Here is a 16,328-nt window from a genome sequence, read left to right on the forward strand (position 1 = left end):
TTTTTGAAGTGCATTTAGCAGAATTTGGGCATGACCTTACGGTCACCCTGGCAACATTTTTCAGCATTATTATATCATGACATGCAAGATGGCGGCCTGCAGTGCTCGTGTTCAGGAAATGCAAGTTTGAATCATGTTTCTGGAGATGTTTTCATAGCCACAGGTATATTATTGACCATCGTTTTTTGGTGGATTGAGAGGTTTAGGACCCCGTTCCCAAAAGAGAACGAAAATCCACTAGGTCACTGCGCTGGACAGCACTAGCTAGGGCCTAGCTCTAGTGACTGTAGCCCGACTGCGTCTGGCCGTACTGTACTATCGCAAGCTCTGTAGTACGGCCAGACGCCCGATGCTTCCACAGAGACTGAATTTTGTTGGCCGCCGATGTAGCGATTTTGCTACATCTTTCGATCGCAATTATCTTTTCATCCAGGACACAAATTTCCAAAGTTAAGGTTCGTAGTCGTAGAGCAACTCATATCTTTTCGAAAAAACGTTGTTTGGTCTCAATATTTTCATCCATCTGGCCACAAGACGAATTTCAGTCATCAGATTCCACAAATATCGTCCCCCATGCGATCCCCCATGCGATTTCAAAATGGCGGCCGCGCTGTAATGAATGCAATATGCAGGCGCGCCCGCGCAAACTCATGAATATGCATAACAGTCTGTGACGTATGACCTCGTGTTTTTGGACGTGCGTGCGGCGGGGCCGTACGTCCAAAAACACGAGGTCATACGGCCAACAAAATTCAGTCTCTGTGGAAGCATCGGGCGTCTGGCCGTACTACAGAGCTTGCGATAGTACTGTACGGCCAGACGCAGTCGGGCTATAGTGACTGTAGACCCGTGAACGTGGCGTTGTATACAACTTCAAGTTACAACGCCACGCTGTTGTGTATTTTCGAACTTAGCGAAATCGATCCGCCATACATAATTTCGTATGGATGTTGAGTACTCACCTAGAATTTAAAAATCTAAATTTGCCTGTCTGCGTGTTCAGGATGTGTCATTTCGGCGAAATTTGCCATCAATGAAGACCCTAGCCCTAGTATAGTGTGGCCGTCGGTATGCTGCGCTGAACCTAAGGCACACACCATGGTCCGCGCACTACTGAGGACGTTTTCATAAAAATTGCAGGGAATTTCTTACATATGGTTGTATTCTACGATGTCCCATCTATCACTTCTGGGATGCTTAGGTGTAATGATGTTCAATTTTCCGAGATATTCTTGGGCGAAGTAAAAAAAAAAACATGTTTAGCGTCCCCGCCCGCTTCCTTTTTAGAGGCCGCCTCCTTTTTTTTTTTTTTTTTTTTTTTTTTTTAAGACAAAAATTGATAAATTTTAACGATCTCTGACGAAAGAAATCGTATTTTTAGACTTTTACACCGTGTATAAAGCCCATAAGAAGCCAATATGTCATTTCCTGAGTCCAAGTGGCGGCCATTTTGAAAAAAGCTGGTAACCATCTTGAAAAATAGCCCGGCCGCGTTGTCTTGAAAAATGTGTCGGACGGCCATTTTGAAAAGAAAAAAAAAAAAAAAAAAAGGGCCTCCTCCTTCCTTTTTGTCAAAGAGGCAGGACGCTAAACATGGTTTTTTTTTTATTTTGCCTTGAATCTTTCTGGAGCCCATATGCACTCGTGAAACGTCCGGTGATGGCAGCCATTTTGAATGTGACAAGAGATGACCTCAAGCTGTGACGTCGCGTTTATGCAAATCGCTTGTCGAGCGAGGGCGCGAGTTGCAAATGCGACGGCTGTTTCCTGTACCATGCATTTATCGTCTGGGGGCCACGTGCACTGATCTCCCTTCAGGATCTACGGCACAGGAAACAGCCGTCGCATTTGCAACTCGCGCCCTCGCTCGACAAGCGATTTGCATAAACGCGACGTCACAGCTTGAGGTCATCTCTTGTCACATTCAAAATGGCTGCCATCACCGGACGTTTCACGAGTGCATATGGGCTCCAGAAAGATTCGAGAATATCTCGGAAAATTGAACATCATTACACCTAAGCATCCCAGAAGTGATAGATGGGACATCGTAGAATACAACCATATGTAAGAAATTCCCTGCAATTTTTATGAAAACGTCCTCAGTAGTGCGCGGACCACGGTGTGTGGCCTAAGGTTCAGCGCAGCATACCGACGGCCACACTAGTGGGGCTATGAAGACCCATACGAACGTGTAGAAATTAATTAGATATTAACCAGACAAGTGACCCTGACAAATGACCCTGGACGAGTACCCAGGTGGCCCAGGGTCATTTGCGTGCAAAATTATCGGAGCCCTCCGAGCTACCCGTCTGCTTCATGTGGCTCTTATGATAGGCGGCGTCTGATTGGTCAATATTAACGAGACCACGTGATAAACGCCGGTCATACTATAAAGCGTCAACACAGCGTCAGCACACTCGAAAGCGTCAACACAGCGTCAACACATCCAAAATGCATTAAAAGTGACAAAAGCAGTATGTAGCCCATATAGTATGGTCAGAAACAAGATTTTGGCTTAAAATTAATAGGTTAAACGTCTGAAAAGTGCGATTTTCAGTTCAAGAAAATTGGCTCTCTGTGCCGCTCCGAAATCGGCTACCATGTTGCCTCAGTGGCAGTGCGGACCATACCGTTATGCTAAAGGGTGATAGCATTGTACAATAAACCAACAGAGAGGGCACGGCCGGCCAATACCAAAAGATGTCCATTTCAATAAAGTAAATGAAACATAAACACAACTCACAAAATAATGATCCACCACTCCGTTCCTCAGTCCTCACAGATCTGGTATCCCTCTGTTGTTTATGACAAGATAATGTCATTACCTACACACCCCTACTTGAAATGGTGTAGTCCAAGCTTTGTGCGAAGTCAAGATGGCGGACAACGGCCGTGCAAGCGAAAGGTCATTTTTTCGCGTGAAAATACTATATTTTTAACAACGAAATGGAAACTCAAACCAATGGAAATTCTCTTTTATTCTATGCTTTACAATTATATATCATTTTTGTTAATTCAGAATGTGTTTTGGATGTGTTGACGGTGTGTTGACGCTTCTGTCATGTGTTGACGCTGTGTTGACACTTTTTAGTGCGACCCATAAACGCAGCTAATAATTTGGAATCGCACTTATGATCCGGACATCAGGAGTGTCCGGAGCGTCAGTGCGATACCAAATTATCTGCAGCATTTTATATCACGTGGTAAATCACATGCATCAGGAGGAGGTTGCAGGACCTCGAGATCTTGCCAGATTTTACCTCGAATATCGTTTAAATGCCAGATTTGGCGTAAAAGCAGATTTCAACATGTTCAAGAAAGCTTGATATTTGAATACTTATCACACAGTAAGGCAATGTTCAGTCTTTGTCACGGAAGGATGATTTCGCTTGGTTCGAACATGTACAAGAGCTTGGCGTAGTTTACAAGCCACGTTCACGGGTCTATACTGAGTGGAGCGTTGAACTACGGTACGGAGTAGCTTGAGTAACTCCAGCTGACATGTTCCATATTCATTCACATGTAACGCTGGAGGCATAACCTGTTCGTTAGAATGTGGTAGCAAGAGACCCTAAAATAATGGCCTCTCAAAAATTGTTAATTTTCACCTCTAATATCCCACCCCAGATTTCATTTACATACCTCATACATTCCGCAGTCATTTATGAAACCTGATGATCGACTTGAAACAGACCACCAAAAAAAATGTGAAAAATCTCGACGATTTCGGTGGCTTGTCCGTAAAAAAATGCCAGTTCCAACGGCTGTCGTCCATTTTGTTTTGCTAATTATGTAAATTGTATGCATCACGTGGAGAGCTTTCTCGTTGTCTTGCTTTCCGCGACAACGCACCAGACGAAAACTGAACTCACTTGTGGCGCCTGAAAACGGTGTGGTACCCACATACATCGCGCGCGCAGGGTTTTTTTTGATGTCATCATGTGATGCATACAATTTAAATAATTAGCAAAACAAAATGGACGACAGCCGTTGGAACTGGCATTTTTTTACAGACAAACCACCGAAATCGTCGAGATTTTTCACATTTTTTTTTTTGTGGTCTGTTTCAAGTCGATCATTAGGCTTCGTAAATGACTGCTGAATGTATGAGGTATGATGAACTCTGGGGTGGGATATTAGAGGTGAAAATGAACAATTTTTGAGAGGCCATTTTTTTAGGGTCTCTTGCTACCACATTCTAACGAACAGGTTATGCCTCCAGCGTTACATGTGAATGAATATGAGCATGTCAGCTGGAGTTACTCAAGCTAGGTACGGAGGTATACCCAGGTGGACTCCCTTTCCTCCCTATGACATTACGGAGGGAGTCCAGGGTATGAAGTGCTCAAAACCGGGCAAAAGAATTTATGACCAAGATTTTCAATATTTTTACCATGTTGCAGAAGCTAATTTTTACGTCTTAGTATTCTATGTAGCCTTATCTACTGGGCCGCTGGGTTCAGGAATTCCATATGCGATGCTGACCGACGTTAATCAGGAAAATAAACTCTAAAGTAACGTTAAACTTGTACGTGTTTGTAGACTCTTTTCATTGGTTTCTCACACGTACCGAGTCCAGTCGTAAATGGCGTACGTACGGCCGGCCGTGCACGTGCAACGTGAACGTGCAGTGCGCACGTGCGACTTCCTTAGTAACCGCCCTCATACGCATGCGCACTAACTTGTAGGCGCGGTCCTCTATCCAATGACCGAGCGTGTTTTTGCGACAGTTAGCAGAAACATGTTTTCGCGACTTCGGTCAGCTGGAGTGACGTCACTGTTCCAACCAAAATGAAACAAAGGAGGGCGCTAGCGATTCGGTGAAAAACTGATGAAAAGAGACTACAAAAAGTACAAGTTTAACGTTGCTTTAGAGTTTATTTTCCTGATTAACGTCGGTTAGCATCACATGTGGAATTCCTGAACCCGCCGGCCCAATAGATAAGGATACATAGAGTATGTAGGCGTGAAACGATGGTATTATGTAGAGATTTCTCATCCTGGATGTCAGTCGTAATGCAATAAAGACTTCGTCCAACCTGGGCTAGGTACGGAGGGTACTGTAGTTCAACGCTCCACTCAGTAGAGCTACACTAGGCCTAGCCTAGCTTGAGTAACTCCAGCTAACAATGGCTGACATGCTTTCACATGTAGCGCTGGAGACATAACCTAGTCATGAGAGTGTGGTAGCAAGAGACCCTAAAATAATGGCCTCTCAAAAATTGTCGATTTTCACCTCTAATATCCCACTAGTCCGAAAATTTGGGACTCTCAATACTGTGTAATATCCCACCCCAGATTTCATTTATAGTCGTGTTCCCTAACGTGGCGTACTCCGAAGCTTACCCAACTTTCCTCGTGTAGTGTTGCCAAACCTCTTTGTAGACAAACCTCAAATTTCATGCAGTGAAATACTGGTACTTTTACCTTATTAATGCTTGCTATTTAATCTCTGTGAACAATTCGGTTTCATAAAATTTAAGCCAAAATTTAAAAAACGGTGACATCCGGAAATTGGGCACAAATTGGCAGAGTATTCCCTAACGTGGCGCACTTCAATAAATCTCGGAAAATTCCAAATAACATTTAAGAATTTCTGTAAACTTGATAAATACTGATAAATCATTATTATCTCTACGTACATACCCAGCCAGATGTTTGTCAGAAAATTATTTCCTTATTTTTTGGGGCATTTTCAAAGGGTTCACTTTGCACTTGAAAATAAAATCGGAAAATCACACCAAAATAATTGTTTCTTCTAACTTTGTAGCGGGTAAATAAACTCGCGATTTATGAACGGGAGTGTTTAGAACTTGATGAAATTTCACTTTCTGTGAAATTTCAATTAAAACTTTTGCTCTAGCTAGGCGCTACAGGCAAAAAGTTTAAGTGCGCCACGTTAGGGGCCGCGCCACGTTAGGGTACATCAACAATACATACCTCATACATTCAGCAGTCATTCACGAAGCTAATAATCGACTTGAAACAGACCACAAAAAAAACAAATGTGAAAAATCTTGACGCTTTCAGGCGCCGCAAGTGGGTTCAGTTTTTGTCTGGTGCATTTTCGCGGAAAGCAAGACAACGAGAATGCTTTCCACAACAACGCACCAGACGAAAATTGAACTCACTCGCAGCGCCTGAAAGCGGTGTGGTACCCACATACATCGCGCGCGCAGATTTTTTTCGATTTCATCACGTGATGCATGCATTTACATAATAAACCAAACAAAATGGACGACAGCCATTGGAACTGGACATTTTTTTTAGGGACAAGCCACTGATATAGTCAAGATTTTTCACATTTGGTTTTTTATGTGGTCTGTTTCAAGTCGATCATTAGCTTCGTGAATGACTCCTGAATGTATGAGGTATGTAAATGAAATCTGGGGTGGGATATTAGAGGTGAAAATCGACAATTTTTGAGAGGCCATTATTTTAGGGTCTCTTGCTACCACACTCTCACGACTAGGTTATGTCTCCAGCGCTACATGTGAATGAATATGAGCATGTCAGCTGGAGTTTATACTCAAGCTAGGCCTAACCTAGGTTGGACGACGTCTTCATTGCATTACGAGGGTAGTCCGAGTAGCTTGGACCCAACTTATCGCCTTTTTAACATTCGGACATGGTCTGGTGATAGTAGGGTCCAAGCTAATCCTTATATGCCGAGCAACACAATTTTGTCCTTTAACAAAAACCCAACATTGCCCAACAAAAACATCGGATTTCACCCTCAAAATTGCTTAAAAATTACTAGGGGGCCTAGATATGTCACCTGAGGTACAAGTAGACATTGATGATTAAGATGGTTGTACTGAAGTTTACTTACGATCCGGATGAAAGTGAAATTTCCCGTTAAATTCCGAGAGCTTCCCTCGCGATCGTGAACTCTTTAAATTACCGATTCGTGTTAATGTTTGAACGAAGCAATGTGGTCTTCATGCTCAGCGTACATTCGATGGTCCCCGTATCCTGAGTGCGATTCCGTTACCGAGCGCAATGCATCGATTATGATAATGAGAAGACTAGATCTCGTTTGGGGTTGTAAACACAAGTACGTTTCGAACGATAATAGGGAGTCCGAACTAGGGCAGCTTTTATGGGCGGAAACCAGCTCAAGCTAGTTCCCTACTCCTTTTACCTTTCGAAATGCACTTGTGAAATTGGCATAGTCTTGGGGTAAAAGTATACAGCGGCCGCTTCAAAGCTCAACTCTACTTTTTTGCTCGTTGATTGTGTATTATTCGTAGAGTATATACATGTAGCATGTTGGTGTTGATATGCCTACCTATGGGTCTTACGTGTAAGACCCATAGTTCTAGGGGTAGACAAACTTACCGTGCAAATATTGGTTTCGCGGAATCCATGCCAACATTGCCATGTCGCGGTCCTACTAAAATGCGTCAACAAGCATCAACCCAGCGTCAACAAATTTTGTATAGACATTGGAACATCGAAAGTAGTTAAATTATACCATAGACATTATAAAAGCAAACGCTTTCTGCATAACAACGCTAGTTAAAATTGTTTAAAAAACTTTTTCAGTGAAAAAAGTATGAGTTTGTCGATTTAGTTTTGGCCGAAATCTTGTTTGTGGAGCACTAGTTGGGCCATTCCCTTTAACTATATAGGTATAAGTCTGGTGTATGGAATTGTCGACATATAGTTTAATATATAAAAATTATGGGGTTTTTTGGGCCCTATGCATTTTTCGTATAGAAAAATAAAATGTTTGTTAAAAAAAAATGTTTTCAAGAACAAACACCCTAGTTGGTAACAAAGCAATTTGTTTGCACGGAATTCCCACTTTTAATAATGGTACACTCCACCCTTGCGTTGTGTGTAAATCTAGGCTTCACTTAAACAAGATGGCGGCCAATACTCGTCCTAGTTTTGACACTTATAAAACTACTTTTAAACAATTTTAACTTGATTTTTTTACACAGGAAGCATTCCTTGTCACCTTTTATATTACCTGAAGATACTTTCAAGGTTCAAAAGCCTATTCAAAGTTTGTTGATGCTGGGTTGATGACCGTTGATGCTTGTTATGCCGTTTTTGGGATGAAATTTTTTTTTTAAACGTCGCCACCTGGGATTGAACCCTGCTGGGGTTCTCTCACTCATGAGATATAAGCGCTATTTACTCGGTCGCAGGTGCTGTCTTGCAAAAATATTGAAAAGACATGAATCTGGAACTGAGAATTTTGTCATAAAAATACTACTCTTCATAGACTTGGTGCACAAACAACCACAGAAGTTGCGTCAAGATACTGCAATCTTATGTTTTTTGAAAGGTAATTTGTTAGTATACAACTATTAAAATATGATTTATTTCGAGTGGATAGTCGTTTAGCTCCCTGACGTATTGGAAGTTGACAGACTAGTTCCCTCGGCCACGTACAAACACCTAGAAGGTTGTCGACATCTGTTGGTCAGGGTCAGGTGTGCAGCAACTAAACTCTTGATTGGGTTTTCAGGAAGCCATTGAAGTACGCACCTCAGCATAAAATCTTAAGAGATTCTTTGTCCAGCTTACTGGAAGAATATTGATCAACCTCAGAAAAAGGCAATTCTTTAGCAATACAGTAGTAACTTGCATGTAATGGTGAATAGACAAGTGAGAATTTGGCTCTCGATCATGCAAAAAAATGTGAGTCACAACTCATATGTAAGTGCCAAGTCCACTTGGGAAAAAAAATGTTGCAACCTGACACCTCTTGTTTCCTCATATCATCTTTATGAAGGTCATTCATTGCAAAAAATGATAATACATGAATCTGGGACTGAGAAACATTTCCAATTTTGTTAGGAAATACTTAAGAAAATGTTCTTGATTCTCCATAGACTGTACACAATCGCGGAAGTGGTGTCAGGTTGCAACATTTTTTCTGTCCAATTTGTGATAGTGAGTCTGAGTCTAGTCGATGTGAGTCGAGTCAAGTCCGAGTCACCTTGACGTGGGTCAACACTGACTGATGATAACAATTCCAAATTGTTTACTGTTGGACAGGTCTATGCACATGAGCAATGGCAAGCCTGGGGGTGCAACCATCTGATCTCCAGAAACCGTTGGCAAACATTGAACTGGTGTCCACAGACTACAACCAATGGGAACGTAGTTCCAGGCGCATAGCAAAGAGTTCAGCAAAAGCAAGAGAGGGTCGGAGGTTAACAGAGGAAAGTACCAGAACTGGATCATGTTAGTATTACTATTAACTTCCCAGAATTTTTGAGGCGATCATTAAGCCTAACTCTCTTGGCATGTTTGCTTGGATGCACCCTCATTCCTGCAAATTCATCCAACTGACTTCATATAAAAATTGCAAACAGCCTCAATCCTGCAAAATCCTTCAACAATCACTGTCAATATGTTGAGGCAGAGCCAGTGACATCTTGGAGCAGTGCAGAGGATTTCAAGTATAATCTAGGCCAAAATTTATGCACGGCTGAGCATTTACAGCACAAGGTCTGGCCTAAGACCTAGACACAGCGCAGCCTCAAAAATCAGCCACACATTTTTGTAAAATTCCTCAATCCTGCAAAATCCTCCTTTTTGCAAGGATGATTTTGGAGGATTTGGGAAGGTTAGGGTTAATTGATTTTGTCCTACAGGGTTTAACCCATTGGCAACCATAGTGGACCCACTACATTGCAGGGTTGGCTGATTTAAATCACGTTGATTTAAATCCACTGATTTACATCGTGATTTAAATCAAATGATTTTTTTTTTTTAAATCACTGATTTCAATCCCTTTTTGTAAATTCTGAATTTTGTCAAAATAAATTTATTGAGGGTCATTTTTATCACTTAAATCAAGTGATTCCACCTAATTACAAAGTGTAAGATGTTGTTAACACATTCAAACATCCCATACATACCTGTACTTCATCAGCATGGACTCAACTTACATTGTACCATGCTTACATGTAGGTTTTGCATAATTCCGCAAAATCATTGCTTTGATTAAAGTCAAGATCTGAGTTTAAAGGTTTTGATCGAAGTTTGAGTTTTAAAGACAGCACACTCACTCTCATCATTCCTTGATCTGTTTACAGCAATATGGTGAATCAGCTGTGCTGGTGTAGGCTTACCTGAACCATCTAAAGGTGTATATTACACAGAGATGCCACTTTTCCGGTTTTAACCGGAATTACGGTTTTTAAAAGAAATCTCACAAAATTCCGGTTTTTCTGGCCGTCAAATTTACCAGAAAAAGAGAAAAAAAACTGTGGAACTGCGTTGATTTTTACCTGGATTTAGTACATTTAGGCACACGCATGGCACAACGTTGTTCGTTGAAGTAGTCTTAAAAACAGTCTTTGTGTATGTTGTTGCCGAGCCTGCATGCGATACAAGCGGCCAACGTACTTGCACGCAATATACAACGGCGCCTTGCGCGAGCTTCACCGCATGCGGGCATGTTGTGTGCTTAGCACACGTAGCATTCAGCCTGGAAATCAATCTATCATTTCAGCTATCGGTGGTTTCCGATCGCAGTGATATATGTGAATACAAAAAATGCGGGTACCAACCATGTTTTCGTTGAGGGCATCGCGCGCGTAGTGCAAGGATCATGTACACCGACAGCACTGTGTTGTGGAATCATGCACTTTTCGTGTCGAATATTACGTTGGAAATTCGGGTAGGCAGAATAAATATTAGGAATATGGAAAAAGTCAAAGTGATTGAACGAACCAACAGCTTTTAAAGGCCATAGAAGCAAAATTAAAAAATAAACAGAACTTGGCTTGGCTACCCACAAGATAAAGATGACAACGGGACTTTGTGTCGGACACGGAGTGGCTTTTTCACACACAAAAAAGTTCCATTTTTTCAAGCAGCCATTCCGGGGGTTTTTTCAAGCAGACCCAGTTCCGTTTTTTTCAAGCAGACCCTGTGGCATCTCTGATTACAGTCACAATTGATCCATCTTATTCCTAACATTTCTCCATAAAAGTTACATTGAGATTTGTATAATATCTTTTAAAGATCTATGCAGGGCCTGATTTCTATATTTGACCTTGTATGAAGGACCATCAATCAAACACTATAAGTTACACAAGGATCAGTGCTACCAGTTTTGAAATTAGAAGCATTCTTATGAAATATACATGCCCATGGAGAAGTGTAATTTTTTTGTATGTCAATTGTCATACCATAATTGTCCCCAAGATCAACATAATGAAACTTCACCATGGAGCAGCACCTCAGTGTCATCCCGATGAGGGGCCTTTATCAAGGCCGGCCCTGACAGTGCTTTCATGGAATGCTGAAGGCCTATCAGACGCCAAGGAGGAAATCCTCGCAACTCTGTGCAAGAATCTCGACTGCGACATGTTATGTCTCCAAGAGACACACCGTGGCAGTGACAATCCACGACCCAAGGTCAAGGGTATGAAGCTTGCCATCGAACGACCGCACCGCCAATATGGAAGTGCTATCTTCACCAAGGAGAAGATCAGACCGGACTCCACATCGAGTACTCATAATGACGACATCAAAGTGCTGAATGTGACCACCAAGGGACTAACCATCTCATCCATCTACAAGCCACCAAACATCGGCTTTTTGTACCCCTCTGCCACCACCAACAGGCATATCGTCATTGGTGATTACAACAGCCACAGCACACAATGGGGCTATGACACTACTGGAGATGATGGAGTACTAGTTGAAACATGGGCCCAGGACAACGAACTAAAGCTAATCCACGACCCAAAGCTCCCAAAGTCTTTTGCAAGCATTCGCTGGAAGAGACGATACAACCCAGATCTAGTCTTCTGCAGCCGACTGCTTGCCCCCACCAGCCGCAAGCTTGTAGCTGAGCCAATCCCAAGATCCCAACACCGACCTATTGGTATCCAACTCACTGCAGTCATCACTCCAAACAAAACCACGTTCAAGCGCAGGTTCAACTTTGCTAAGGCAGACTGGCCTGCTTTCACAGAAAGCCTTGATCGTGCCCTGACAAACCTCCCAACAGACCCAAAGAACTACGAATCCTTCGTAGAAATCGTCAAACAGATAGCTCGTAAACATATACCAAGAGGCTGCCGCACGTCATACATCCCAGGCATCGACGAGGAATCCAGCCAACTCCTGGCACAGTATACCTCAGCCTATGACACAGATCCAGTGCGTGAAATTACAGTCGGACATCGGACATTTTCCGACCACTTTCATGGTTTGTCCGACCAAATGCAGATGTGCTCGGACAAAATGTCCGAGCGATTTATGTATTCTTTGTGGAGTTGTCTTTTTCAGAAGTATGAAATAAACGCTTGCACTCAAAAGTATTTTGTTGTTTATTTCCGATGATCCGGTCTGTAATACTTACCGTACGCTGAGCGGCTGCTAACTACATGTACGTGTTGTCTTATATTCACGCAATAGATGCAACGCGTTTACACCCCAATCATTACACAGTCTAGTACAGCGCTGCGTGCACAGCGATAGATTGGCATTCGTACGTACGTGCCGTTTGCCAAAAAATAGACGTGAAATCAAGTCGATAAATTGTGTTTCGATCAGCAGTCTTCGTGTTTCTTCTACAAATCAGTTAATACAACTTTTTGTACTTTTCAAGTCATTTTATGGAAACGAGCAGTGGCCGTTTGTGGAATTCCCAGTTAATTTCTATTGGGCAAAAGTGTTAAATTGGACCTGATTCAACCTCTATTCCTTGCTATAATGATTCGATCGAGCCTTTTTGGACATTCAGAACTGCAATTTCACCCAGTTTAAGTTATGTGTTCTGCAGACTTGAATCGAGTCTGTATAGTGACGAGTCTAAATAGTATTATAAGGACATTGACGCGCATACATGTAATGAGAATTTAGCAAGATCAAAGTACGTTGTGTTGCGCGGTATGCTTTAAGTGCGTGATTGTTACTAAATTCTCACAACGTGGCTTACTACAGAAACGAGCGCGTGAATGCCCGGCGCTTGTCATTGCAACTACATGGTGTGTATTATGGATACGTACGTACGTAAACATACATACTGTACATGTACACACGTGTATGTACCGTCCACGTGTTTGAAGTATAGTCAACGCGGCCTTTTGAAAGTTCGTCTCGCAAGGTTTCACAGAGTAATTTACTTGGGAAAAAGGACGCATTTCAAGTTTTCAATCATGAAGAGAGCACTATCTACAGCCGATACTGAGAAAGCCAAGAGACGGAAAGTCAAGCATGATACTTTTAAGAAATGGGTGTCACAGTACGATCGTGATTCCCAGACCATGACGTGGCTTGACTGCGAGACAGAGGTCGAGGGAGGTGTGAAAGTTGTGACACAACTGAGATGCCGTATGTGACCTTCAAATTTGGAACGCTAAATGGCAGATCAAAACTTGACAATGGCAGAACACTTTTGATTGTGCTCGGATATTTTGTCTGACCACTTTTTTTGTCTAATTTCACGCACTGCAGATCCCTTTTCAGAGGATACCATCACCTTAGGAGAAGAGCTCATCTCCAGGATATCTGAACGACATAGGCAGATGTGGCAGCACAGATTGAAACGACAGACCTCAGACACAGCAGCAGGAAAGCATGGGCTACCATACGCAAGCTTGGCATTGACAACACCCGAGCTGAACAGCATTACAATGTTACAGCTGACCAAGTAGCAAACCAACTGTTGCTGAACGGAAAGGCCCCCAAAACAACAAATACAGACAGGCACAAGCTACCTGGAGCTGACCATAACCTGTCATATTTCACCAGACCTCTCTCTGCTGAAGAGCTACAGAAAGGTATCTCCACCCTACAGGTCAATAAGGCAGCAGGCATCGACGACCTAAGAACAGAGCAGATCGAACACATGGGCCCTGCAGCCCAACAATGGCTACTAGACATGTTCAACAACTGCATAGAGAACACCTGTGTCCCAAAAATAGTGGCTTCGAACCAAAGTCGTTGCCATCCTCAAGCCAGGAAAGGATCCAAACGAAGCAAAGAACTTTCGACCGATCTCACTCCTGTGCCAAACTTACAAGCTTCTCGAACACCTTATTCTCAACAGAATTGTACCCCATGTTGACAGCCAACTAAACTGTGAGCAGGCAGGCTTCCGACCAGGAAAATCCACCACAGGACAACTTCTTAACCTGACCCAACACATCGAAGACGGCTTTCAGAACAACCTCATCACCGGCGCAGTATTTGTAGACCTTTCTGCTGCATACGACACTGTCAACCACCAAAGGCTACTGACAAAACTTCATGACATCACAAATGACCTTAAACTCACCAGATTCATCCAGAAGATGATGCAGAACAGACGCTTCTTTGTCGAACTCGATGGACTGAAGAGCAGATGGCGGAAACAGAAGAACGGTCTTCCCCAGGGTGGCGTCCTGGCGCCTACACTCTACAACATCTACACTGCCGACATTCCATCAACTGAGAACACTCGAAACTTCATCTATGCAGATGACACCTGCATCACATCCCAGCATAACACCTTTGAAGCTGTTGAACACCACCTCAACAAAGCGCTCGCAAACCTGTCAGAATACTACCAAGCAAACTACCTGCGAGCAAACCCGTCCAAGACCCAGGTGTGTGTCTTCCACCTCAAGAACAGGGAGGCCAAGAGGGAACTGAAGATAGAGTGGAACAATGTGCAGCTAAAACACTGCGAACATCCAGTGTACCTAGGCGTGCAACTCGATCGCACCTTATCCTATAAGCAGCACATCCAGAAGGCAATAGGTAAAGTGGGATCTCGAAATGCCATCATCGGGAAGCTCGCAACATCACACTATGGTGTTGACCCCAAAACCGTACAAACAGCAGCTGTTGCCCTCTGCATGTCATCCGCAGAATACGCTTGTCCCGTATGGAGCAGATCAGCTCATGTGAAAAAGCTTGACACCACACTCAACAACACATACCGAAAGATAACAGGCTGCCTGAGACCAACAAAAGCTGAGAAGATATACCATCTCTCTGGGGTCGGATCTCCAGACCAAAGGCGCACTAACATCTGCCTAAAGGAACGATTGAAACAGTGCACAGATGACAGACACATGCTGTACGGACACCAACCGCCTCACAAGCGCCTTGTATCCCGGCACAGCTTTCTGGATTCTGTCCCACCACCTGAGCAGAATCCCCCACCACCAGTCAAGCCTCTACCCATCAGAGGACTCAACTTGAAGTGGCCAGAGTGGCAATGTCTGAACCGGCTGCGGACCAGAATGGGGCGGTGCAGGGCCAACATGGCAAGATGGGGGTATACCGATAAAGAAGATACCCTCTGTGACTGCGGACAGATCCAAACGATGGATCATGTTCTGGAGTGCGGCGGAATAAACTGCACGGACGAGGACCTGACCCTTGTCACTGAGACGGCCATCACAAGCATCCAGAGATGGAAGGACATTATATGATCTATGGAGGAGACACGAACGAACGATACCATACACATACATGTAAATCACGTTTTTCATTCATACCCACACACAATGAACATGTATCTCAGCTGTACGCACCTTTAAAGTAACTTCAGTATTAATGTACCATTGAACCAATGAGGTGGACTACATGTGTACATGTACGTAGTTGAAATCATGCGATTTTTTTTTATCACTGATTCCATACATTTTGTCCAAAAACATATATCAATTTATGGAGTTTTGTGGATGATGGGTATTGTAGAAACCTGTAAACTCCTTAGTGATGGGTGTAAGGGTGCATTGGGAGATTTACACACATTTTTATATCAATATTGTAACGGGCGCGAAATCACTGGTTCAAGTACTAAATGACTAGAGACTAGACAAGAATTCTGACTGGAGAGATCGTGTTGTTCTTCAAATAATAATAACGGTTTTATTGTCTTCCAATACTGTTGGCACACACCGTGCCCGATGCGTATTATCTAATGTCTATGTGGATAACGATGAGGCGGAGCGCCGATGTGCATTGCAATCGAACGTTGAGTACGACGCGCTCCTTATTCTGGATGAACTTCCTCACCGGGCCAGAACCAGTCACGATCTGAACACCGAGCCCTGACTTGGCTCGTCTTTTATAGCGTTTGGGCGCGTACATAACGCAAGGAGCTAGCGCATCATAACAAAATGCCTCTTGCAATGCTCTGATTGGCCATAAACCACTGCGCCAAATATTATTCTTAATCATAATAATCATAGCGTCTTGACCTATAAAGCTTGAATTAAACTTGTACAAGTCATTTCATTTAACAGTTATTCTACCATTAGTTTATCATAGGCCCTATTATCAGTACACAGTCAACTGTATTGGCATTAATTCTTCTCATTGAAATACAAGTTATTAACTTTAAACTT

General features: G+C 43.0%; 1 protein-coding gene across 2 annotated transcripts in view; it reads left to right on the plus strand.

Moving 5' to 3' along the window:
* The first annotated feature begins 53 nt into the window (after window positions 1-53).
* Window positions 54-16,328, plus strand: part of LOC119719229 (uncharacterized protein C20orf96-like) — a 41,996-nt gene continuing 25,721 nt past the window's right edge. Inside the window, exons 1-2 of one of the 2 annotated variants that reach the window (XM_038188600.1) lie at window positions 54-163; window positions 9,016-9,204. In XM_038188600.1, the coding sequence (XP_038044528.1) occupies window positions 9,033-9,204 (172 nt within the window). In that variant the 5' untranslated portion in view covers window positions 54-163; window positions 9,016-9,032. Of the gene's footprint in view, window positions 164-9,015; window positions 9,205-13,440; window positions 15,450-16,328 lie in introns of those variants that run through there. The other variant, XM_038188601.1, reaches the window with a different exon arrangement.

The sequence above is a fragment of the Patiria miniata genome, unplaced genomic scaffold, assembly GCF_015706575.1.
Source record: "Patiria miniata isolate m_02_andy unplaced genomic scaffold, ASM1570657v1 HiC_scaffold_8, whole genome shotgun sequence".
Lineage (NCBI taxonomy): Eukaryota > Metazoa > Echinodermata > Asteroidea > Valvatida > Asterinidae > Patiria > Patiria miniata.